The sequence below is a fragment of the Anarhichas minor genome, unplaced genomic scaffold (genome assembly GCF_050575085.1).
Source record: "Anarhichas minor isolate MPS153535 unplaced genomic scaffold, ASM5057508v1 ptg000050l, whole genome shotgun sequence".
Classification (NCBI taxonomy): Eukaryota; Metazoa; Chordata; class Actinopteri; order Perciformes; family Anarhichadidae; genus Anarhichas; species Anarhichas minor.
This window is the reverse complement of record NW_027466496.1, coordinates 662,989-688,138: the sequence shown is the minus strand read 5'-3', so window position 1 is coordinate 688,138 and position 25,150 is coordinate 662,989. Positions and strand designations below refer to the sequence as shown.

Here is a 25,150-nt window from a genome sequence, read left to right as displayed (position 1 = left end):
GCAACCACATTTTTAGTTTTGGCAACCAAAAGTTGATGCCTGGTTGCCGGCATTGCCCCCAATTTTAAAAGTTGGTAAACCCTGAAACTTCAACCGAATTAAACACCTAAAGATGTTTTTTTCTTCTAGAATGATGTTCATCCCTCCAGTAGAGTCCCAGAGACCAAGACTTTGTGTTGGTTTTTTTTCCCCTTTTATTTGTCACCCATCGGTATGTGCAACCAAATAAATGGAAGCCTTCCTTCAAAAAAACAAAAACAAGAACTTACTTCATGGGCCAGAGCTGCAGCGCTCTCCAGGACGGGGACTGGTTTGCTCTCTTCGTAGAGCTGCAGCTGTTCATGGATCTGAAAGGACAGATTGTGTTAATCGGTAAGAGAGAGCGAGAGAGCGAGAGGAAGGAGGTCAATGTCGGGCTGCAGAGGCCACGGCGAGGCCTCTCAGAGCAAACACACCATGTGAGCAAAGTGTGCACACAGAACCCCATGTGCACCACTACAAGCACACATGTACGGAAAACATGCACAGCCTCCATCCCCACCATGTCGGACTCTCGCACGCTCGCAGTACATCACAACGGCGGGCGAATCGCGGCTCTTTCCCACAGGACTGAGTGCGACAGAGTGCTTCTAAGTATCGGCGCTCGCTCAGCCACTGTACAAACACTCCAGCTTTCCACCGTGCATTTGATACGCCCCAGTGGCCCGGTAGGGATTCCAAATCATTTCAACAGTCCGGCTAAATTGGCTAAACATTTCCTTATCAGCCTCAACGCGGCGCGGCGACTGCACAATGTTGAGAGACAAAACTGCATCTCTGGAGACCAGGCTAAAATGGAAAGTAGGCCCAGCTCTCGTGTTTGCTCATTTACACGCAGAGAAACACTTCATCGCTCCAGAAACTGACATGTGGAGGAGAGGGTGGAATCAATCCAGGGTTTTTTTGCGCTTTAAGAGCAGCCGTGTAGGAATGTGTTGACAGCCTACAGGCTGCTGTCTCCTCTCATCAGAGAACGACAGACAGGGACGACTCGTCTCTCCTCGGCCCCCGGCCTGGTGGAGGGGAGCTCGGCCACGGGTCTGACTGATAGCTGGGCCCCCGGCCCTGGAGCCTCCAGCTGGATGTCCCACAAAGCATTCCAGTGCGATGGTGGAACAGAAGGCCCTCCGGCCTGGGGAGAGAGTGACAGAGAAGCCCCCGGGCCAACGCGGTGTGTGAAGGGCCAAATCGCCCGCGCACACAGACACACACACACACACACACACACACAGACACAGACACACACACACACACACACCAATTTGCGACAGAGAATGACTCAGTAGGACAGAGACAAGAAAGAAAAGCAGTTTGTTTGCTGTCACATTGTGAGCAGCTGCAGATGTTGTGTGCAATTAAAACATCTGTTTTGGTATTGTTAGACATGGTATTTCCTCCTCACTACACAAACTAGATGTCACTCTACAGTAGCAGCTCTACTGTCAGATGAATATCAGAGGATGTGATATTTCCCGTCTAATGACATTTGATTAATCTGTGGATTATTTTCTCGATCATTCGATTCGTTGTTTGGTTTATAAAATGTCATAAAATGTTGATCAGTGTTTTTTCCTCTAACATCTTGTTTTGTCTAAAATTCAAAGATGGGATAAACACCCCAGAGAATATTTACATTTATTAGCTAAGATCAGAGAATTTTGACTTTTTGCAATTAATTCAATTATTGATAAATATTCTATTAATTGATCAACTGTTGTAGTTTTAAGTTCTGATTCGCAAAAAGTGTGTAGATAAGTTCATTTGAATCTTTGTCTGTCATCTGTCTTTGATATCCACCAGAGTCCATGATGTCATTTACAACATAACACGTATGTCAGCGTTCCAACGGCACTTTTAGGACTTTCTGGTGAGAAAAATGTGACACAACTACGTGTTAAATGTCTTCGAATAAGCACGGCCCCCCCTCTGCCCGTCAGAACTGCAGCCCAACTGTTGGCCTTAAACCCGCGCAGTCTTTCTCAGCTCGACTTATCCACACAGATAAATCACGACCCGTTAGGACTGCGTCTCGGCCAACAGAGCGGCCACGTTTCAAGGTCAGCTTAGAGGTTCAAATCCCTGCGCAAAGCCGAACATTACTCGGCTATAAAACACGGTGCATTAGACGCGTCACGGAGGTAATCTGCTGAAGGCCCAAAGGGAGACGGATGGCCGCTCGGCTCGGCGATAGAGCTGCGGCTTGAGGACCCCAGACGGGATGTGAAGTTAGACAAACGGCTTTGGAGAGAGCACGCTGTAAAGCGGCTTTGCAATGGCCCGCTGAGGCGCGGGAACTTGCACGAGAGTAGCGATAAGGCTAAGGATGGACATAAATATAAGTACACGCTTGGAGTTCAGCTGTCGTGGACTCCACTGTTAAACTGATGCATTCTGTGTTTCATGCCATCAAATTTAAGAGAGCCACTCTAGGGCAATTCCTGGACATTTTCATCCTCATCTGGTTCATTTCACGCAGCCACGTCATATTTGACTCTCCACTGTTCAAGAAGTCCCAGCGACTCCGCCCCGCGCTCCCGACTCCTCGGTCTGTTCTTCTACAGAAGAAAGCTGTAAAACAAATAAAATAAAAAAAGCCCGGCAGGCAGCTCCGGTTACTTCATCTGTCCTGATCTGTCTTTGTAAGAAAACAGATGAAATAAAGGAGAGAGGTTGCCAGTGTCTTCGGCGCTCCAACATACCACAGTCCTAGTGACATCTGCTTAGGTAGTTGCTGCTCCACCACCTCGACTTACTTAGTTACTGTGGAATTTCTCCTCCGCTCGCTGAGCGAACGCGAGATTGAAATGCTCTTTTTTTAAATTTACAGTTCGGGACACGTTCCAAGTGCCTGTCCATGACGCAGTGATGTATTTTAAAGTCATTACCCAGCTTTGTGCATAGCGCGTTCCCTGTCCCCTTTGGTGAGGCAGCGGTGCTCCTGGCAAACGGGAGTAGTGGCCTGGCCTTAAAAAACAATTTTAAACACACAGTGAGAGACAGTGTGCTACAGCCAAGGAGGGCTTCGCTCAAACCAGAGTACGACTCCTGGACACACCACCGAATTAAAGCCTGGGATTCTGAAGCTTCTCCGATGAGAAATGTGGTGCAAAATAAGGCTGAAGAGTCGGGATCAAAATGCTTACAAATTAAGGAAGGGGGGGGGGGGAGCTTGCTGAAGTGGAGGCTGAGAAAAGATGAATGAATGTGCACCTTCACAGAAAGCTTTAAAAAAAAAAAAAAAAAAACACATGCTACAAAAGGAGCAGTGTGTGTCCTGTCTCTACAGAGGCCTCCGACTAAGTTGTGTTTGCTTCCAGAAATACCCCGCGGGCTTAAAATACACACAGGAGAGAGAAAGTGAGGAAAAACACTAACACGGTGTAAGAAATTGATATGAAGAAATTCCAACGAGGATGGACTGGAACCAAAACATAACATCCATCTTCATCTTCCTCAGACAAGCGCTCCAACCACTGCGAAGGATCACCGTTGAGGGTTAAGGGTCAGACACCTTGGAGACCTCTCAACAATCCTTTACAATTCAGTAATACTAACTGTATTGATGTTCTCTTCATGATCAAAGTGCACGCTTTAAGAAGAACAATGACCGCCTCCAGCCTCGAATGTCAACGTGGAGGTATGATGAGGACAAAAAAAATGCCTTGCGAACGCTAATCCAGACACACTACAGCAAGCAATGTCTGGTGCAGAAAGAGGGAGAGAGCGTGCAAGTGAGCGAAAGCTTGATAGATGGAGAGGTGGGCTGATGGAGGGAGAAAGAGAGGTCTGGAGATCACAGGGCTGGATAGTGTTTCTGCTTCGGAGTCCTGAGCTCGAGGCCTCTGGTTAATGTCCACTGCCCGGAAAACCTTCAGACCCGGACCGGTTGGGGTTGACGATCTTTCTCCCGCTCCTGTTTCTGTATCTACCCACCGGAGCGGATCCGGTATCAGGCCTGCGTTAATCCACCAGGGTCCGATCACTCGGTCTGATCCAGAACACCTTGTCAAGGCACCGTGGCCTGGTAGACCAGACCCAGTTCGGGAGACGGGAAGGGGGGGCATCACAGACAGACGTGCAGGGTTGCAACTAGAATAGCTGTGAAATGATGCGTTTACTCGAGAAAAATTGGCTTTTTCGTCTGTTACAGTAGGTCAGTTTACAAAGTGCTGGCTTTGGACCCGGCGTGATGGCATCGGGTCCTGGACATTGTGCTGTGGTTCGTGAACAAGCCAGGATATGACCGCACCATTCTGCATCAGTCCGCTTACGGTGCGACCAGCAAGTTTACACGGACCAAAAATGAATTCCACCCAGTGTCATCAAGGAGCAGATATTAGATTCGACAGCATCCACTTGGCATTGCCATTAGTGGTAACTCAGTTTACACAAAGGGTAGCAATCTTTCCTCGTGGATCTACCGTTCCAAATGAATAATAATCTCGTGTGGTGGTTGATCTGCCAAAATGTAGTAGGAAGGTCTGCCAAGGCATTTTTTGTTTCTGTCGACAATTTCTCCAACACAAGACTTTATGATCCCGTCGATATGCCTCCCTTTGACAGAAATCAGTTCAACTTTCTATAATCATTGACGACATGCACACTAATATTCTTGTATTATTCCAAATATTCTGAATTTGATATGGGTCGTGTTAACAGCATATTCCATTTTGGATATTCTAAATAAAGGCTTCTTTCAAATGTATGAGAGGTATGCCAATACCATTCGGGTTTTGGGAGAATTCTTCAGACATACAGCGCATTCGGAATATACGGGGTTTTTTGTCGCTTGTTTACGGTCAGTTCTGTACGTTGTACACAAACCAACAGTTTGCAAGGCTGGGGTTAAGGAAAAAAAGGTCACATTTCTGATTGGAAGCTTTCGTTTTTAAACAATGTGAAAGACTTGGATATCAACAGGTATCTGGATATTAGCAATAAAACCGCAACGCCAACCATTTAAAGAAGACGGTTGAAGTAATGAAAGACTGTGTTGGTCGAACAAGTCCACCGCGCAACCGGGGGTAAACAAAACCACTTTAAAAAAAAAATAAAAAATCAGAATATGCACCTCTGGACGTAAACCGGAATATAAGTGAAATAGTTATTTTCATTCGCCTTGTAAACAGCTCAGTAGGAATATTGGGCCTCATGCAAGATCCACACCTCCACATTTGTTCTTAAGTGGCTCGAATGAGTGATTTAGGAGAACTTGCTTGCACTCATCAATGTTCTCGCTCATTTACAAATCTCATGTGCGCAGGCTCATTCAGGTGGCCTTCATCACGTTTACGCTGGTCATTTACACAGTTGTTTGAAGTTAGGTGCGTTTGCTGACGTGGCACACTTGTACGAGCCCACCGTACGAAACAAAAAGTCAGAGAAAGTTTAGATAAGCGAAATGTTCTTGCATGAGGTCCATTGTCTTTTTGAAACTACAGTAATAAAATGAATATTTTGTGCATGTAAAAAAAAGTCAATGATTGTATCAGACAATTAAAATTTGTATTGTCCTGGACCGGGGTCCTGAGCCACAACAGTGCATTGAGGGTCTTGAGGACACTGGCTCATACGCTGATTAATGGACAAAGATGCCGATGACTGCCTATGTGTATCCCCGCTTTGTCGAGCAGAGAATTCACACACAAACCCAGCACCTTTCCTTGACCAAGACCCCATACAGAGCGGTCTGGTGCCTGAGCTCGCCTCTCTCATTTGTTGTGGAAAAGGCCTGGAGAATGTGACAGCTAATTAGGAACAAGCAGCAGATCCAATGGACGAAGGAGAGAGGGAGAGTGAGCGAGAGAGAGACCAGGGCAGCTGGCCAACAGCCATGACAGCCACATCATTTAGATAGGGGATACATTTCCTCCTCGCGCTCTGAGGAGAAGAGAGCAGAGAGGCCCCTGACACCAGGTATTCTGTCAGGCCGGGACGGAGCAGGACACAGTCACACTTGCGTACGTACTAAGACATTCTTGAGACACGGTTTTCTGTTGTGTTTCAGCCTCTAACCTTGTACAGTACAAAATAATCGCCACGGGAAGTGGCATCTATCAATCAAGCAAGTCATTAATGTGATATATAGCAGCTATTGGGTTAGGAAACAGGATTCTGAATTACTAAGGGCATGAAACCAGGACAAACACATTTGACTTAATGAATCAGATCGATTCGAGTACCCTTGAGTCACTTCAACATATTCATTTGTGAAGACTACCTATAAAGCCCCAGGTGAGCCCCATGATGTCTTCAGGCAGTTCTCGGGCCATGTGGGAGATATAAATACACTTTATGGCACCAGGAGCCTCATTTTCCATATTTTCAGTATCGCTCCTATGCTCCGTGTCCTGTTAAGATTGGCTTTGTATCGTGTAGACCTTCTGGTTTCACTTTGAGTCCTTTTCTTTTGGCGAAGGAATACAACATCGGGGTCAACCAAAGTGACCTGGAATAATGGTTGTGGGATTGCTCCAGAGATTTACCTTGATTACCAATACAGACATCTGAGTAATAGAAATGGGTACTGGTGGACATATGCAGGCCTCTCCTCGTTTTCACTGCCCCCATCCCCAGTGCTGTAGAAATGGTTGACTTTAACGTATATTCAGTAGTCAACAGGCCATACTCGAGCCCGTCTTCTGCACTAAGGAGTTTTCCTCCTCCTTTCCCCTGTCCCTATCACAACCTCGCCTTTGGCTCCATCCGTGGTCTGTTCATCGAGCTCTTCTGGCTCAATTCAGAGGCGCTTGTTTGTGGACATTGAGCACGATCTTTCGACTTCGTGCTGTAGTCGACCATTAAACTCCTAGGAAAATATTTGGAAGGTAGCCTAAGCGCGGAGTATAAAATTGCAAGGAAGGAGATTTATTTTGGATTCAACTGAGGTTTTCAAACCGTAAATAACCAGCCGGCTTGTGTCCGAAACAATATTTTCTAGAAACAAATGGCAAGTTGAAACACTGTAACCAGAATCTGCACAATGTTCTTTCATTTACAACCAAATAAGAATAGAAGAATCTACTCTGAATGAATATGAAGGTTATCTCTTTTTAAGGATGGAAGCTCCCCTCTCCAAAGCAGCCTGCTGGTATTTGCTTAACTCCCCCGTGAGGGTTACTGTTCCCCCAAAATAATAAATACAGACATCAGAAGAGACCAGTGCGCAGTACGTGCTGACCACAGACAGTACGAGTGGATCTCTGAGGTGGTATAGGTTTACAGGCTGAGTCCTGAACCAGACTATCAGCCAGGTTTCAGTGCTGCACACAGGGTGTGGGGCTTAAATGACTCACAGAGAGCTGTTCCAGCAGGGTGAGAGGTTTATAACAATTTCCTTTTTTTGTGACCTTCCTTGGTAATGCAGCATGGTATGTTTTGAGGTGTGGAAAGGATAAGATAAGTGCCCAAAGGGCAAGTCTATGGCTGTCGTCAAAGAGTAGAGTTTACGGACATTACAGTGGTGAGTCATGAAACTTGGAGGGCTACCTCGAGTGCGATCCAGTTATTCATGGGATACCAAGTCTGGTACTGAAGCAATACAGTCCAGTTTGTCTGAAAATTAGCTCATTTACCAAAAATAGCAGAAACTTTCCACTTGGGCACAAGCGTCAGCTGCAGCACCTTTACATGTCATTAAAGGCCTGCAGCACTGAAGAACAAACTGGCAAGCCTGCATCGATGTTGCTGTGTAACGATGTTTGCAAGTGCCAAGCCTATTAGCAACTAACAGGAGCAGCATTTAAGGGAAAACTGACTGACCACAAAACGAGGGATCTTGGGGCCTGGCTAAAGGCCTGCTGACAGAAACTTGGGTCTTTAAAGAGAGCCCCACCTGAGGCAGGTGGAAATTGAATATTGTATTATATTTCCTGTGGCTTTTTGTGGAGCTGGAACTTGGCAGCGGAACAGTGAGTGTGGTGGAATTTATAAAAAGCACACTTGAGTAACTCCTTTTAATTGAAAAGAGGGGGAACTGTCTGCGTCGTTTTAGCTATGCTAGCTATATGCGCCAGCGCTCGCATTACATGTCAGCTCTGATGCTGCACCGATGAAAAAAGTCAGCAAAATGAGGCGAACTTGCGAGGCCCCGGGGCCGTCGCTGAAAGATGATATTAGAAAATATTTGCTTCATCTCTGGGACATAATGGGATTAGGAGGGACGTGAGAGGCTGTCCCGACCATCTGATGAGGGCAGGTGAGGGGAAACAGAGAGAACTTAAGTCTGGTTTAGGTCTTCATGTAGGTCTTTTTCTTGTGTCTCTTTCCATGTTTGACACCTCTTCCTCTGGTCCTTCCCTCTCCTCCCCAGACAGACTGACCAGTAACCGATGCTTCATAATTACCCAGGTGAGGCTTGATCGTTTCCATATGAGCGACCTGGGTTGCCGAGTCTGTCAGATTAACATGACGTGTGTGTGTTTTCTCTTCGCTGTTTAGCCATTCCCAAAGTATCCCCTTCACAGCCTTGTGGAATAAAAAAGGTGGAATCTGTGGAGATTTGGCGGCGGGGCTTTAGAGGAAGGGGACAATTAAGGTTTTATTAATGGTGTGCCACTGACGTTAGCCATGTTCACCTGAAGCTGGACACCGCTGTAAGGCGAGATGGTTGTTCTGTACTTCTGTGTGTTTCAATGTCCGCCTGTCTGTCCATTTGGCTCACGGGCTGACAGGCTGGCTCGCGTCTCCGTACCAAGTAGAAAGCAGAGGAAACACGTAGTTCTGCTTGTCTGGTCCGGGGCAGTTTCCACTTATGCCTCCACGTTAACGATAAGAGACGCTAAAAGCAGCTCGGTTTCTCTCCATTGAATTAAACAGAAGAGGAAGAGGAAAAAAAGTGGTCAAAACAAACTCAATGTGGTGAAGAACTAATGTGGTTCTTTGATGTTTCACTGATGTATTTGATCACTTTGTGGCTGCGATGGCGAGACATGACTGTTGCTGTATCATTCTGCCACGGTAGCGATAGTGAAGCGGGTCACATTAGCTTGGAGGTTAACTAATACTTACTGAATTGCAGGGCCCCAAAGTGAGAGCCACTCACCATCTAGCTGGCACGTGATCAAAGTGGAATTCAAATTTTGGAATGGCTTTTCGGGAGTTGATCAGTGACCATTTCAACCCTTCTTTCATGCATACACAACGCACACCTGACATTTCAGCTTTCCACAATCACTAAGCTCATTTTTGTTGGGCTTCCCTTTGAAAGCAGTTCCAACTAAAACAAAAAAACAAGATGGAGAAACTGTTTCCAAGATCTCACCGCCTTTTGAAACTGGTATGGTTGGTATTGCAGAGACATCTTTTTCTTCCTGTATATCCACATCCATAGGCACTTAGGAAGCTATGCAAAGCAACCCAGACACTCCCTCTCTTTAGCTACTTTCTCCAGCTGCACCTGAGGGCTTCTAATGTGTCCGAGGTCAGATGGGATATCTAATCCCTCACGTTGTGTGGAGTGGTTTGGGGTCTCCTCTCCATATGTGTGCCTGGAACACCTTCAGGGAGGCATCCAAGATAACTGAACAACCTCATCTGGCTCTTCTCAATGGATAAGAGCAGTGGAGCAGCTCTTTGTGTCTTCTTTGATCATTTTTGTGTACAATCAAGATTAGGAAAACTATCTGCTTCTCCCCAAGATTGGTGCAAAGCTTTCTGTACTCCAGGTAAAGAGCCGGTGAGGAAATGGCACTCTAGTTTCAACAGCACTGGCCTTACTCTCGCAGGTTTAGCCAGGTACAATCAGGGGTGGTTAGAGGGCGAGGTGAATTGAGTGCTCCACCCTTATGTCTGGCTAAATATCACAGAAACATAATGCCACCTTCATTAGCATCACTCTATCTGCCGCACACTACGCAGTGTTTTCTTTGGGGCCGGCCGAGAACGAGAGCCTGAACATGGGCAGGCCCTGCCCATCATTATCCATGTTCAAGAGGCCGTATTCTTTGGCCATCCATAACAATCCCAGGCATCAAATGAAACCCGTCTGGTTTCCTCAAGACCCGACATCAGGGTTTTGCTTCAGCGTCTGAGGTATGCCATAATTCAGGCACTTTTACACGCTCACGTTGGCGCATTACAACCCTGGATCCTGAACAAACATGCTTACGCAGAAAAGGAATTCTTCAAAAACAAGAGGGAGGGGATGAAAATGATGTCCATTTTTCTCTCTCAATCGTCTCTGTGACATAATGATTCTGGCTGGAGAGAAAGAGAGACCACCAAAGAGGGGAATATATCATGCCAGCACATGAGAAAAGTGTTGGGCATTCTTTCAAAATGGAGACCATACACAAAGGATACAGTCAAATGTAGCGCCAATTAGAGACGTTTTCTTTGTAAATTGAGTAATAAAGCCCTCTCGGTTACATCAGTGAGCTACAGGACGAGCTGAAGCAGTGGTTCCATGTATTTGCGGGTTGAATAGGGACAGACAAACAAGCTGATTTAAAGCACAAAAGCCCTCCTGTTCCCTTTCCAGTAGCAGGAGAAGAGGAAGAAAAGGAGGCTGACGATCGCAGAGGATCCCGAGTGAAAATGAGGTTAGGGCGGGCAGACAGAATGTGTTACTTTCATTACCTCCGCCTGTCTGCTAGCGTATAAAGATATGAAGTGTGCTCATCTTCTCCACAAACTCTGCAGGCTATCCAGTTTAACAGGCAGTAACCGGACCGCGGGCCCGCTCATGCTGGCAGAGGGGGAGTCAGAAGATCTGGGAGGGTAGGCCGTCGGAATGACAATAAACTTAGCAATGTATGAATGAGACCGCACGGAAGGGAGGCTGAATGACGCGGGATCGTGCTTTTTATGGGAATAGCAGAGGTCGGATCAGGGGTGGGGGGGGGGGACAGAGTTTGGATTCTGTCCCATAGCGGTGGCTAATGTAGACCGAGACGCAGATTTATGGAGATTCCACATCCAGTGATGAAATAGATATTGTCTGTCTGAACTGAGACATATAACTTAGATTTCTTTTTTTTTTTTAATATATTTATTACAGAACTTTAAATTATTAAAACAGTGAGACAAATGATCCACTTTTCTGAAGCCACCTAAATGTTTATTTTCTATGCCTCCCGGTTGGAGCGTCATCTCTGGCCATATGCAGGAGCCTTTGTTTAAAAGTTATCAGATCCTGTGGTGAGATTGCAAGCTAAATGTAATTATTCATGACTATTAAACTGTTAAACTGTAACCTTAATATCACAACATTTTAGAATAGCATGCTGGTTAAAGGATTTGCCAGAACGTGATTTTCTACGGTGCTGGAAATATAAATCACTAATTTGATGGTAAGCATTTATAAAGTGCCTCAACAGTGACGGGATATGAATTTGCTCTTCGACAACAGCAGTGCCCTGGCGTTAACGTAAAGTATCAAAATCTGAAGAACATCACAACACACCACTCTAAAAGAAAGGAGGTGTCCTGTTCTTGTTTTACCTTGACCAGCGAGTGGAGGCTTCTCTCCCCAAACATGTCCTGGAGGAAGGTGTTGTCCTCGGGGCGGCTGACATGGGGCTGCAGCTGGGAGGGCAGTGCCGCCAGCAGCTCGTACAGACCTGTGGACGGAGGTGGGGGGGGGGGGGGGGGGGAGGGGGGGAGGGAGGAAACATCAAGAGTCAGCATGGCAGTGGGAGGAATTACTGCATGCATGCACAGTCACACGCAAAAAACAACAACACATGCATAGAAACAGATGTGCATACATCTGTAGTTTGATAATACACAGCAGAGCATAACTGCTGTACGTGTGCAGGAATACATAAACGCAGTCAAGACAACGTATGCATTTGTAAACATGCACATGAACGCCTGTACTCTTATAGGCTCACACACGCGTCATTTTCAGCTATGGATCTTTTTTCTTTTGTCTGTCCAATAAACACACAAAAAATAAATATGCACCTGAACGTGCTACAACCTACAAAATACAAAAAAAAGGCTGTTACCGCCGCTCTTTTGCTCGTCACTGGAAGGAAAAGGAAACATAGAGGCAATAAAGCATTTCCCACAAATCTCTACTTCCCACCATTGTCCCAGCCTTTCCTGTTTGAGGAACACTGCAGTCCTGTCCCCAATCAGAAACAACCCCCCCACCCCCCCAAAAAACACTAGAAATTCCACTTTTTGATCAGTTGAAAAGTTCAATATCAACCTTCCTTTTATCGAACTATAAACAGATGGCACACATGGCTTCCCATCCAAGCATCCTTCAAGCCTGCAAACAATCAGTCTCTGGAGTAAAGAGCACGTGGGTTTGCTAAACAGAAGTTTTGGAAGAAGTAGTAAGGATGAACTCTGTGTGGCTGTCAGTATTTATTTATATTTAAAGATGAAATATCCTTTCGTTTTTCCACACTCAAAATGACGCTCACAAGGACGGTGGACGTTTGCATTTAACCCGGCCGTAGCATGAGCGACGCTTCAGAACGACACACGCAGAAATCTGCAAGGCCCTCTGAGGTTGTACTAACCAAGCTTATAAAAAAAATGAAAAGATGACTATTTCAAATTCAGTTTACAGAGCACCAGACTGCGGAGCTGATGGTTTCAAGATTAAGCCGAGGGGAGGAGGTGAAGCGCAAAACCAGCGTGTGAGCGCGGTCCCTTCCAAACACAACAGAGTCCTGGAGCATAACCGATGGAGAGTAGTAGCAGATACGCGTTTGTTGCTCTGTTCTGGTCTTCAGGGTGGCTGTGATCCACTAAACCAGGGGTCAGGCCCATACAGAGTGCAGTCAAGCTGGGTTGTTTGCATCAAAGACCCCCTTTATAAATGCACCATTAAAAGCCCCCCCCTCCAGATTCAAACTCATCAAAAGACAACCACCACGCGGTGGTCGAAAACCTTTTGAAAACACTACTTATGTGAAGAAACTCCAAACGCGTTCGCCCGGAGGAGCCATCGAAACGTCAAAACAAACTCGAGCAACTTGGCTACCTCTCCGAGAGTGTCTTTCATCGGAGGACGAGAGTGGAAGAGAGGAAGGATGGAGGAGGAAAAAGAAAAAAGAAGAAGAAATAAAAAGGCTCCACAGACGCAACCGGAGTAATTCGTAGCCTGAAAAATGATGGATTGAAAACAACGGTTGACGTCGTTGGCTGGATGAATGACTGGCTGACTGAACTGGCGGGGTGCTCTGACTGGGTTAGAGCAAGTGTGTGCTGGCAGCGCCGACCGCTTGGCTCATGTCATGCCATGTGCTGCTGCTGGGCAGTCGGATGGATGGATGTCATGTGCCACTCTCAACCCTCTGCTTTCCATTTGGGAGGTTTTTCAGGGGGAGATCGATGAGCATCAAGAGGATATTCCCTCCCTGTTCCGCGGGTCACGACGTGGACTCTGTGCAGTGTTAGCGCCTCATGCCTCACTGCTACAACAGCACTGTGGTTGAGAAAGAAGGAGAGGAAAAAAGCCACTGGAATACAAGAGAGAGGGGTTTTTATAGACATGACACATGTGCACCAGCCATCACAGCGACCCCACGTGGTTTTACTCAAGCTCGGTGTGTGATATTGTCCCCCGGTATGTGTGATCATCCGACGCCTGGTTCTGTGGTCCTCATCACCAGCCAACCTCAAACATTTACAACTCCCAACAGAACATCTCACATAATATATATATATATATATATAAAGACATTCTTTTTAAAGACACATGGGATGAGGTGAGGGGTGTAGGAAGGGCGGTGAATGTGTGTGTGTGTGGGGGGAGATATGGTAATGTCATTACTATTGGCAGCGGTGAGATACCAGTAGGAGGGGATGAAGGGAGCGAGGGAGGAAAGGAGAGAGTGAGAGTCCCTAAGCATTTTTCTCCCCAGGTGCAATGTCTCCCCTCCTGTCTGCACTCGCAATGATTCAATTCTTTATTCCTTCTGACAACAACTCCTCCCGATTCATGCTGGGACGACCTAAACACTCGCCTAAACACTCGCCAACGCCGCCTTATGGGAAACAAAGAAATAATCGGCATAATGGGGAGAATGGATAAAATACAAGCTGCCACTGTGCTCGTCTTCTGGGGGTCACTGTGTCAGGCTGAACCCTGTGAACCAGAGTTTCAAACAACAACAGAAAAAGAGCTGCAGAGGAGCCAAGAGCTAAACAAGGACTCTGCAAAGCTGAAATTAAATGTAAGAATGTATGGCTGGACAAGCGAGGAGGAGAAATGGAGGGAGAGAAAGGAAATGAGCCAAAGAGTGACCACAGTGGTGGTAAAACCACTGTGTGGACACTATAAAAAAGTGGAAAAGAGAACTGAATCCAGGGCCAGATGTATCGACACATACGTATAGGTCTGTAACATCAGAAACCATGTCCAGCGCAAACAGTGGCAGACAAAATGAGAGAGGGGGGAAGAAGAAGAAGAAAGGGAACATGATTGCGCCAACCCTCCACCGCTAAAGGGTGGACCGCCTTGTTTCTTGCAGGGCTGGTCTGGCTTCATTCGGTTTGTTTTGGCCGGACTATTCTGGACCCTCTCGTGCGGCGGCTGTGTGTGTGTGTGTGTGTGTGTGTGTGTAGCGGACCTGGCAGTAGTCTTGTAGTGGACCACGAGGTTCTGTTGTGGCCAGTGCTGGCCCAGCCCTGCCCAGAAAGGTCCTGAAGACCGGCATGATGTTGCGCCGGATGGCCGAAACGGTCTTCAGAGAAACCGGAGAGGGCCCGGGGCCTCCGAAGCTTCCCGTACGGAGGAAGTGACCACTTAAACTGCCAAACAGCACTTCCCCTCTCACGCCTACACCTCAACAGCGGTTAAAGAAAATAACAGTGTTTTTCACAGATCCCTTTTATGTAAAACACACACACACACACACACACACACACAAATCCCAGACAATGAAATGCATTAAACATGATATGCATCAAATTGCTAGTGGCACAGGTCAATGGAGGAGTTCTAGGGCAAAGCAAGACATTACAGGGATTAATCCACAAACACAGGGCTTGTATGGGTTCTAAAATATGACATTGTAACTTAGGCGCCGTTTACTTACACGCCAGACTAGACCACATGGGCCGCCGAGACAGATTTATCAGTCTGTCCATAACTTTACATGTTGGGGGACCCCTACTTCCATCTTGTAACTGATCTACACACATAAAGACAAACTGTCCGGTGAAAATTAACTTGTTCGGATGCAGGAAATGAACGCTGGGTTTCGACTCAATTTCCTCCCCCCCCCCACTTTCGCTTTCTCCCAGGTGCCGAATGAGTTATTGAACTCCCTCATATATCATTCGGGGACACATTTAGAGAGGCGCAATGTTCGTGAGGCTCACCAGACTGCTACAGAGAACTGTGACAACACGTGGGAGCTTTCTGAGCGCCTCAGTATTTCAAAACGCCGCACTGTGAACGTGCGAGGGCCATTTGTACAGAATAAAGGGCGGCAGATAGGGGTGGCGGGAAGAGAAGCAGCTGCAGACTGCGTCGCCTAATCCACTCAAGGCCTTGATTCACCCCCTCACTCTCCATCCGAGAGTGGAGGGACAGGCAGACGGAGACAGGGCAGCGACGGGAAAACAAATTGAAGCCAGAATCAGTGAATGAACGCGACGTCTGAGATACATACCGGCATAAACAACATCTGATTAAAGCGTGTGCGCAGACAGAGGAAGAATGATGACACTCAGGACAAAAGGAACACCATGAAAAGTCCGCGGAGTGATGGCTTTCTGCAACGGCAAGAAATAACAATAACAGCGATGACTCCCGCACTAGTGTAAACACGTTTTCCCTCCGAAGGGAGAAAGTCGAGACAGACAGTGGGCGGGAAGATGGATTTAACCCGAGTCAGGTGCCAAACAAAAGGAGAAGTGTTTAGGGCCCCTTGTTCACAGCCAACACAGGACTGATACGTCATCAGCCCGCTGCCCCCGTCCCGCTTCTGTTCTGTCCTGAAGCCTACCAGAGCCTGACCCCTTTTAAAAACGTTCTTTCTAGCAAAGGAGCACGCCGGAGCAGGGAAAAAGCACAGCATTGGTTATCTGGATTAAGCGGCCATGCCTTCACCTTCCAGACATAAAATTATATAGAATTACAAGATGCATTAGCCGAGCAGACGCTGTGATCTTTAAAACATAACTTACAATGTGTTCTACTTGGGATATAATCAGGGAAGGCACGTAATATATAAAGGCTGGGCCATGAACGGAACAGCAGGAATCCGTGCTCCGTTCAAGCCCACAAGCCTCACATTACCGGTTACAAAGACTGAACCGCTTCAGGCCAGGGGATTGAGCCCTCAAATGCCATCTTCAATGATATTTCAGCGTCACGGTTTCTGAATAGCTCCACCGTTTGGGAGGGGTAAAAAAAAAAAAAAAGAGCGAGTGGCTTTTGCAAGATGTTACTTCGATCTCCACGGCATGGAAAAATGACTTCAGCAAGCACAGTGGGCCGGTCCAGGTGCAATCAACCGTCACTCCGATCATATATCGACTGTTTCACTACCGCGGGCTGAACTCTGCTTGTGTGTCATTTCAGGGCCTATAAAGAATCGGGTCCTTGCTGAGATCATGCTTCATTCAGGGGGAGCACAAAAGAATCCAGGTTGCAGGACCTTATCAAAAGTTGCATTTCAGCGCCAGGATATAGGCCAAGCTTTTCAAAAGGCATTTACTTCATTTCATCTCATTCTCAACATGCCATCGAGTATCACGTAGCAAGTGCCCCGCCCCGTCCTCTGCTCCATGCTTCGTCACACCTTTACGCTTCAAAGGGCTGTCAGCACATTGAAAACAGAGCTCCGGGACAAAAGTACAAGTCTAATCAGCATAATTGAATGCACATAGGATCCCTCAAGAGAGCCAGCCGTGTGTTCGGCTACAACGGTTCTAACGATCACACCGCAAGACGAGCGAGGCTTGAGTGGAAGCACCTGCAACGTGGCTGGGAGTTAAAGTAAGGGAACTCGGTATCTTGTCCAGGTCTGAGTTGTTAAATTTCCCTCCAATTCACAAATGATATATAATGTAAGGAAAGATGGCAAGTGAGACACATTGATACTGGAGGAAAGACAAAAGGTTAGGAATATCTATCCGGGCAGACGAATGACGACAAGAGACAGCATTGTGGATAAAAACAGATATATGAGATGTTGTCTGTTTAAAGCCAGGATGGAAGCTCCCGATGTCTGCGGAGGAGGCCGAGTTTGGCCCAGCCCAAGCAAGCTAAGCTTAGATTCACTCTAACACGGTACACAAAACACAGACGCCACAACAACCTAGCCGCGTCCAAAACGACCTGCCACCTCTGCTTATTGTGGCAGTGGACCAGCGGCAGACTTCTCTGGCTCAGGCCCGCATGTTCTGTCCAAAGCCGAGGCCAGCTGCATATTTTTTTAAGCAAGTCTTCCAGGGACATCGGGGGCGGGGCGAGCCAAAACCACCCGAAAGGCTTTCATTCCGATCGTGCGTTAATGGCGGCGCAAATTTTGCGCTTTGAATTTGCTCTCTAAATCTTTCAACCGCCTCACTCTCAAAGTCGCAGGCTATTACTCAACATCCCCCCACTGCCTGGTTGTCAAGTGGCGCACGTGTCCTGTAAAGCAGGTTCTCTCTAATGCAAGTGAGCATGTAATGCCCGCCAGTGACCGATTTAGTAGCCTGTGTGCCTTGGACGGGAAGAGGGGAGGATGTGATCCTGCCCCGACAAAAACAGAAAGAATTCTTCGTATTCAAACAAATAAAAGTCATTGTTTCTCACTCTCACTCGCACTCACTTGGTTTCTTTCTTTTACATCTGCTTCCTTTGCCTGTGTTTTTTTATTTTTTGTTGCTAGAATGATGTGGAAATTTTCATTCTGATGTAACTGGAAACAGGGAGCTCTTCCAGTGGCAACAAATCGTTGTGTTTCAGTACTGTATCACTGCGGCACAGGGCCGGCTACCGGCCAGGGACCACGACAAATGGAAGCTCCCAGAGGAACGCCACCCCCCTTCCTTCCCCAGCTCCCCCCAACCCACAACCACCACCACCATAAGTCCTCCCCCAACCTTCCCTATGACGAGGCCAGATGCTCTGGATTCTTGACATCAGGATGGAAAAATTTACTGTTAACCTTGACAGAGAGAAAAAAAAACAATATGACTATATTCCAATCATATCGCTCATATAATTCAGAGATCTGTGTTTCTGTGTATGCATTTTATCCCACACAGGGATAGGAATGTCTGCATCTCATAACTCAGAATCATTATGGAGCCATCACCTTTTCCATCAGGGGGGGGGAGGGAGAGTTCAAGATTGGAGAGAATAAGATGGCTGGAATCACTCATCTATCGCTCCCGCACAAACATGCACACATGGAGCCAGTAAGTTATTAGCGTATCTGGTAAAAGCGTTGTCCCAATCGCAAGGTTTCCATGTGTAGTCTTTCATGCGAGTGTCGCCCACCTTCTCCTCCTCCTCCTCCTCCTCCTCCTCCTCCTCAGCTGTGCATGGCTGAACCACCCTTATCTTTAAATGCAGTGTGGGGGCCCGTAAACCTTGATAGAACACGCAGGTACGGCTTGGAATAACACAGTTAACTTTAATACGATTCATGAAAGGGCACCGGGGTCTTCAGAAGTGTTCGAGAGCGTGTGCGCAAATGGTTCGGGCTGGTCTCGGGTGTATGGTTTAAGGGGCACCATGCAGAGACTGTAATTGCACATGGGGGGGGGGGGCTTATCAGCCGGCAGTCGAGTTAGCGGCACTATTGGGCAGACCAGTCAGTCAAAACCAGCAGATTTTACGCGACGACTAAATCAGTAATCACACCAATGTGTGTCTCGTTCACCGAGCAGGGCTGGCCACAGCTTTATGTATCGGATTCAGTTAATAACCTCATTTTCATGGATGTTCCTGAGAGTTTAGTTCATCAAAATGTATGTTCACCTGACCCGTGTAAGAAGTCGTCATTTGAAACTTTTTGGAAAAGGGAGGGCACTTTAAAAAAATACCTGACAGGTGATTGTATGAACCATGTGTCAATCAAACTCTTGCCAGTCGGGATAAGAGAGAAAACATCTCTTCCATTGAGAAAAGCCTTCAGTGTCGTCCTTTGCTCTTCTTTCGGTGAAGGAATGCTCTCCAGATCCGACATAACTGATGCTATTGCAGCATCTAAACTAACCTCTTCAGGGGCCGCCATTGTCGTTTAGAACGAACGGTCGCCTCTCCATCTCGTCCGACACGCACCGAAGACACCGGCGTGGCTGCCAGTAGCTCCTCACGGGACGCCAATTGGTCCGTGACGCTGTGGTTCGGACACAAACCTCAAATTTCTTGAAGACTGACCAGATGGATTTCGGTGCGATACGTGAGCCGCGAATTTAGGGTGATCGAGACATTTTGAGAATCCAGCTGCCGTGAAAGGTGAACGAAGGCTTTCTTAGAAAATTAGAAAAGTCATGACTACAAATGACATATTATCCCAACTGATGCTGGAGTTTTGAGGCTGGCACTAATAAAGATATTTAAGAGTTTAAAGAAATCTGACTTTTCTTTCTTTTTTTCCAAACACATGACATAAAGAAACACTGTTGATGAGGACAACCTTGTCCGACTGTCTCATCCTCAGGACCTAAGCCAGAAGCTCGTAAAAAGGCCATCACTGATTAAGACAGCAGGATGTATTTCCAAGGATATATGGCCCATTGGCATTGTTTCGGGAGAAGCTTTTCAGGATAATGGCGGTACTGGAGCCAGGACATCAAATTCCAAGCCGTACCTCAATCTCACGAGACACAGTGGTTGTGTGACACCACACAGGAATATATATAGAATATACTAAAAAGGTAAATATACAAATTCAAAGGAATTACATGCTAGTTTGAATAAGTTTAAACTGGGTTTAAACCTAGCTGTTCGTTCTGAGTTCTCCGGCTTTAAATCGCCGATATCTACCCCGTTCTACCTCTCCCCCACCAAACGGACCATTCTACCACAAAACTGCAGAAGCAGGGAGGAAATGGGGCTACAAGGAGCAAACACCCACTCTCACTCCAGGAGGCTCGCTGACCTCCGAGTGACATCAACCAGATGTTGTACGTCTTGAGGGTCTCTGATGGGAGAGCGGGGACGTTGGAGCAATTGAGCGAGCTCCTCATCCGCAGACAGCGAGCTGCCATTACCGCACAACCCTCATCAAGAGATGGGACAAGTATGTATGCAGTAGTCATTAACTTAGAAAGGACAAGAATGATAACTTGAAATTCAACATTCCGATTTTCGGCACTTTGATTGGACATCCTGTGATGGTGCAATGGTAAAAAAAAACACTCATTTTTAAAAGTGGTTGCAAGGCTGGCAACCAGGCATCAGCTTTTGGTTGCCGAAACTCGGCTTAAAAGGAATAGTTCACCCACAAGATGACCATTTGTACGTTTGTTGTCATTTGTCAACTGTGGGAGTTTGTGAACAGATGTTTTGATGTATAATTTTTGCTGTTAAATGTCGCGGCCCCCGTTTTACAACAGTTCATTAAGACTTTTTCACCATTGAGGCATGCGAGAAAAACAAGTTCAAGGTAGCATGCGGTGAGTAACCGATACACAAACGGTCATTTTGCGTGTGAAGCTTCCCTTAATAATGAAAATGTGACATGTCATGTGCATGTTGGACATGCTTTCGGATATAATTTTCCGCCCGGCTCAAAGATGCCAGGATACTTCTCCTCCCGAGACTTTTTGTTTTTTTTCGTTCGGGTTCATCTGGTTCTTTGTCCGTTGAATCAGTTTGTTTGTGATGTTGATGGTTAGTTTAATTTTTTACCCCCACCCACCCCCCCCTGAATTTGCTTCACCATCGTCTCGAAAACAGATGCCTCTGAAAGCTCCAGCAGCTCTGTCTGGTTCTGGTTCCGACTGTGGCAGCAATATTCAAATATCACTAATGAAACACATATTGAAAATGTGTCTATTTTGGGGTGCAACCAAAGGATAAAAATTGGCAATTTCTCAAAATAGTACACAATAGCAACCTGGCAATCCACACTGTCTAGCCATGGGTAGGTAGAGGTTTTTGGTATAAATGCAGCAAAACACACACACACACACCCACTCACACAATGTAAAAAATAAATCTCGAAACGTAACCTTGCTGCTAATGGAGCTCAGTGGGGAGATAAATGGTGTGCAGCAGACAGAGGAGTGGGCTGGGTTTGACTGTCTGAAGATCCCAGAGTGGGAGCTGAAATAAACCGAGATGAGCAGAGCCAAACTGAGTGGAGGCGTAACAGTTATCTGTCCCCGACTGAGCCCGCAACAGAGCTCCATCACGGCTGAACAGGAGGAGAAACGACTAAACAGCAGCTGTCTGGAGGAGAGACCTGGAGAGCAGCTGCATTGCTTTTTTGTAGTGGGGGGGGGGTGTTCAGGTTAATCCGAGCACAGCTTTGACTTATCACCACTGCGGAGCGGGCTGCCCATTATCAGCCCTGTGAGGTGCTCGCACGATTAAAAGCTAACTGTCCGTCTCTTCTTGGCCGCCTTATTAGAATGTGAACTGGTGTGCGTTTGTGTATCAGATCCCGAGAACGGGCGTCCTAAAGCGTGAGGCGGGGCGGGGCTTTTCTGGACGGCGAAGGACGGAGAGCAGCGTGGTTGGATGCATTCAGACGAAAATGTTTCAAACAACGAGAGCAGGGCCAGCATCATCAACTGAAAGCCCCCCCCCCCCCCCGTCATTAATCTGCTGCCAAAGCCTTCATGAAAGTCACACAGTGAAATGAGTCCACGGTAACCCAATCACCAGGACGTTCTCTCCAGCTCTCCCCGTACTCATATATTTAAAAAGGTCAGTTTTCCAACACTTTGTTGTTTTTCACGTTTTTTCGGTCTCATTTATTAGAATCTAATTCACACAGAGGCCTTTTGTTTATGTGGGCCGAGACGGGGGGGGGGGGACGAGAAGAGAGAGAGAGCGAGTGTGATTTTACATATGCTCTCCGTTTGTCTGCCCACGTGTTTGCTCTCCAAACACTCCAATAATGAGCGTTTTAATAAGATCTACACATCCAAAATCTGGTGATGAAATAGGAGAGCTGCTACTAAAGAATAGTGAAATTAATGATAATATTTTCCCCATTATGTTAAAAGCGCCAGCACGGTACTTCATCTTCTGTGTGTGTGTGTGCGTGTGTGTGTGTGGTGACGGGTCTGCAGATGGCAGGGCTGCTAATGAAAAGAAGGTAAGGCACTGGCAACATCCAGTCATGTCTCTCTCTGTGATTACTGGCAGCCGGCGCATGTGGAGGAGGTATTGTTAGCCTTGGTGGATTTATGCTCGTCTGCAGAGGTGTTACTGCCTACGTGCCAAAATCCCCGGGAGTAACGCAGAGGGTCCCGCTGCAGCCGACGTGGACGAGGTCCTTCACACAAAAAAGATGAGTCAGCCACGTCCTCCGCCATCCATAAAGAGAACTGGAGGCATGATTACCTCCAGTTGTATAACAAATTCATGGCGCTTTGATTTTTCTAGTTTTCTTATTATTCTGCTAAACACAGCGGGAACAGAGTGACCGTTGGCCGAATGACTAGCGAGTGACACAGGGAGTCAAACATGCATTATGTAATATGTCTGGGACTTCTAGTTTACGGAGATGATCACATCTTTTAAGAGGGCACTCTGTTTTTTGTGCGGCTGCACATTTAATCGAATATTAGTTGCAGATCACACGCTTCCTACACTAGCCACCGGGGGTGCTCTACATCAAGAATGTAGAGCAGAGAGGCAAAAACACACTAAATTCAGGTGAAGACGAACCTTATTTTAAATCTGATTTTGATGCAAAGGTTTGTACATTAACAGGGATGTAGCACGTGAAAGTGCAATAAAAACTAGATAATCGTGATCCCAATAATGATCAAAATAATCGTTTTGGCCTCATTTTTTTGTGGACAACAGAGTTCTGTAATCCGAGTCCTTCTGAGCGGAAATCACTGACTCAACATTAGCAATTATTAATAGAAATCTGCCTGTTTTTGTTTTGTATTTTCTCATTTTGAGTCCACACTGAGATGGTTTTGGAACCTGGTTGCCCTAACTGGTCAGGCTGACCCCATTATTCCCAATACACATGTCACATAATAGGTTTAATCCCCCTCCCTGATCATGTGTTTACTTATTAATTGTTGGTGTGGATAGTGTTTACTTCTATTATGGATCATTCTAAATGCAATAGAAGAGTATTATTCCATTAATTAAGCAAGTTCACTGAATATGTATCACTCAACTGTAAAGCAGCCTTTACAACCAGGACAAGACAACTGCATGATATAACTTTGAATAATCTACTAAGGGAGAATTAGTAGAGGAGGAGGAGGAGGAGGAGGAGAAGAGGGTAGATGTATAGATCGGTCATTATTCCTTCAAATATTGTTTTATTAGACCGTCTCAAGCTCTACCTGATCTGACCAACAACAGACGTGGCTCAAAGTTTTGTCTCTTGCAGAACAACATAAATACGACAGATTTCAGATCCATCATCCCAACGGAGCTTTATCTCTTAATTCAACTGTTACTTTGATACCGAGAGTAATCCTACCGGAGCTCTGTGCACGCGCTGGTACGACGCCCTGTAGTCCCGATGCCGGGCCCAGCCACAAGTATCCGCGACCTCACCGGTGACCTAAACGTTCATCGCGTTTCACCTGCACGGGACCATCACAGGGGGAAGGTGGAGGAGATGGGCCGGAGGAGTCTTTACGTGTTTTATTTGGAAACCCGAGCCCCCGCCGGTAATTGCCCAAAATGACTCTAATCCTAATTGACGGTCTGGCTTTCTACTTTAGTCTGCAGAAGTTTTCCAGGACGACGGGGGCTACGGCAACTCTGTTAAAAGTCTGGACGCAGAAGGCCACACGCTCTTTATCCATCAGGGCAGGACACAAAGTCTGTCCTCCTTTTGTCCTTTGTGCTATCCTGCTATCTTTGTTGGGTCCTCTGAGAGTGTGTGTGTGTGTGTGTAAGATGATGATGTAGCCGGCCATTAAGCCAGACTGAGAGGAGGATAGTGCTCCTGAGGGGGAAGAAGTGGTGATTTCTGGCAGCTGTCTTGGCGTTGACAAGCTTGACGTGTTCCTCATTCTGACAACACACACACACACACACACACACACACACACAGTTAAACTGTAAATTGCAAACATTTGCATTGGTGTGTTTTTGATTTGTCGGGGAGCGAAATTAAGTGCAAGTGGGCTTTTAGAACGGCCCCTCCGGTCGACAAAAAGCAGCTTTAAGACAAGTTGAGAGCAAATCATTTCTAATTTAAAGTTACATTTAAGTGGCTCTTAAATATAAATGTATTAACTTAATGTAAGACTGGGAATCGCAATTGGTGCTTTTTTTTCTGTGATGGTGGACATAAAAAATGTGAATAAAAACTGCATTGTGCAGACATTCTTGCGTTTGAGATTGTGTTCCTGGCCCGATGGGGTCTCTGTACAGTACCTGGCTCGTGGCCGGCTCCGGTGGCCAGGGCAGGCATGGCTCCTGCCGGCTGCTTCCCGGTTCCCCTCAGGCTGTGGAAAGTGGCAGCGGGGCGTCAGGGTGGTGTGGGCTCCTCGGGGCAGCTCTCCCCAGGGACCGGCTGAATGTGAGCGCGGGCTTTAAGCCATGGAGCCCTGCGAGAGAACAGCATTTTAGAACCTACTTGTGAGGGCCCGACGGCCGCATGCACGTGTGTGTCAGTCACCGACGGACACTGTGTTCTGTGTTATGGGATAGGAATACCTGCCATACTAGCACACATATGCATTTGTGTGTAGGCGAGCCAGCGATTGACAGCAGATGACTCACTCAACGGTTTGTGTGTGTGTGTGTGTGTGTGTCAGTACGTTCACAGTTGACTCTGGGTGTTTACAACCCAACACTTTTTCCCTAAGTTGCTGAACATCCTGCTTTGTACACGAGCCAGCATCACCTCACCCAGCGCCCACATTACAACTCAGAGAATGCAACACACACACACACACACACAGCTACCACACGCTTTATTCAGCATCCAGCGGAAAACAAGGGAAACTTTATCCGCTGAGGGAAAGTAAGCAAGCGAATGCAACAGACCTGTGAAGAAAATCAAACGGGCGTGGAAAAGCATCGCTTCGTAAATAA

The 25,150-nt window shown here is 46.8% G+C and overlaps 1 protein-coding gene across 8 annotated transcripts in view; it reads right to left on the bottom strand.

Moving 5' to 3' along the window:
• Positions 1 to 25,150, bottom strand: part of mpp7a (MAGUK p55 scaffold protein 7a) — a 119,310-nt gene that overhangs the window by 68,971 nt on the left and 25,189 nt on the right. For 7 of the 8 annotated variants that reach the window (XM_076112540.1, XM_076112541.1, XM_076112539.1 and 4 more), the window contains 3 exons: positions 24,488 to 24,660; positions 11,482 to 11,600; positions 270 to 347 (listed from right to left, as the gene is read on the bottom strand). In XM_076112540.1, the coding sequence (XP_075968655.1) occupies positions 270 to 347; positions 11,482 to 11,600; positions 24,488 to 24,524 (234 nt within the window). In that variant the 5' untranslated portion in view covers positions 24,525 to 24,660. The remainder of the gene's footprint in view (positions 1 to 269; positions 348 to 11,481; positions 11,601 to 24,487; positions 24,661 to 25,150) is intronic. The other variant, XM_076112542.1, reaches the window with a different exon arrangement.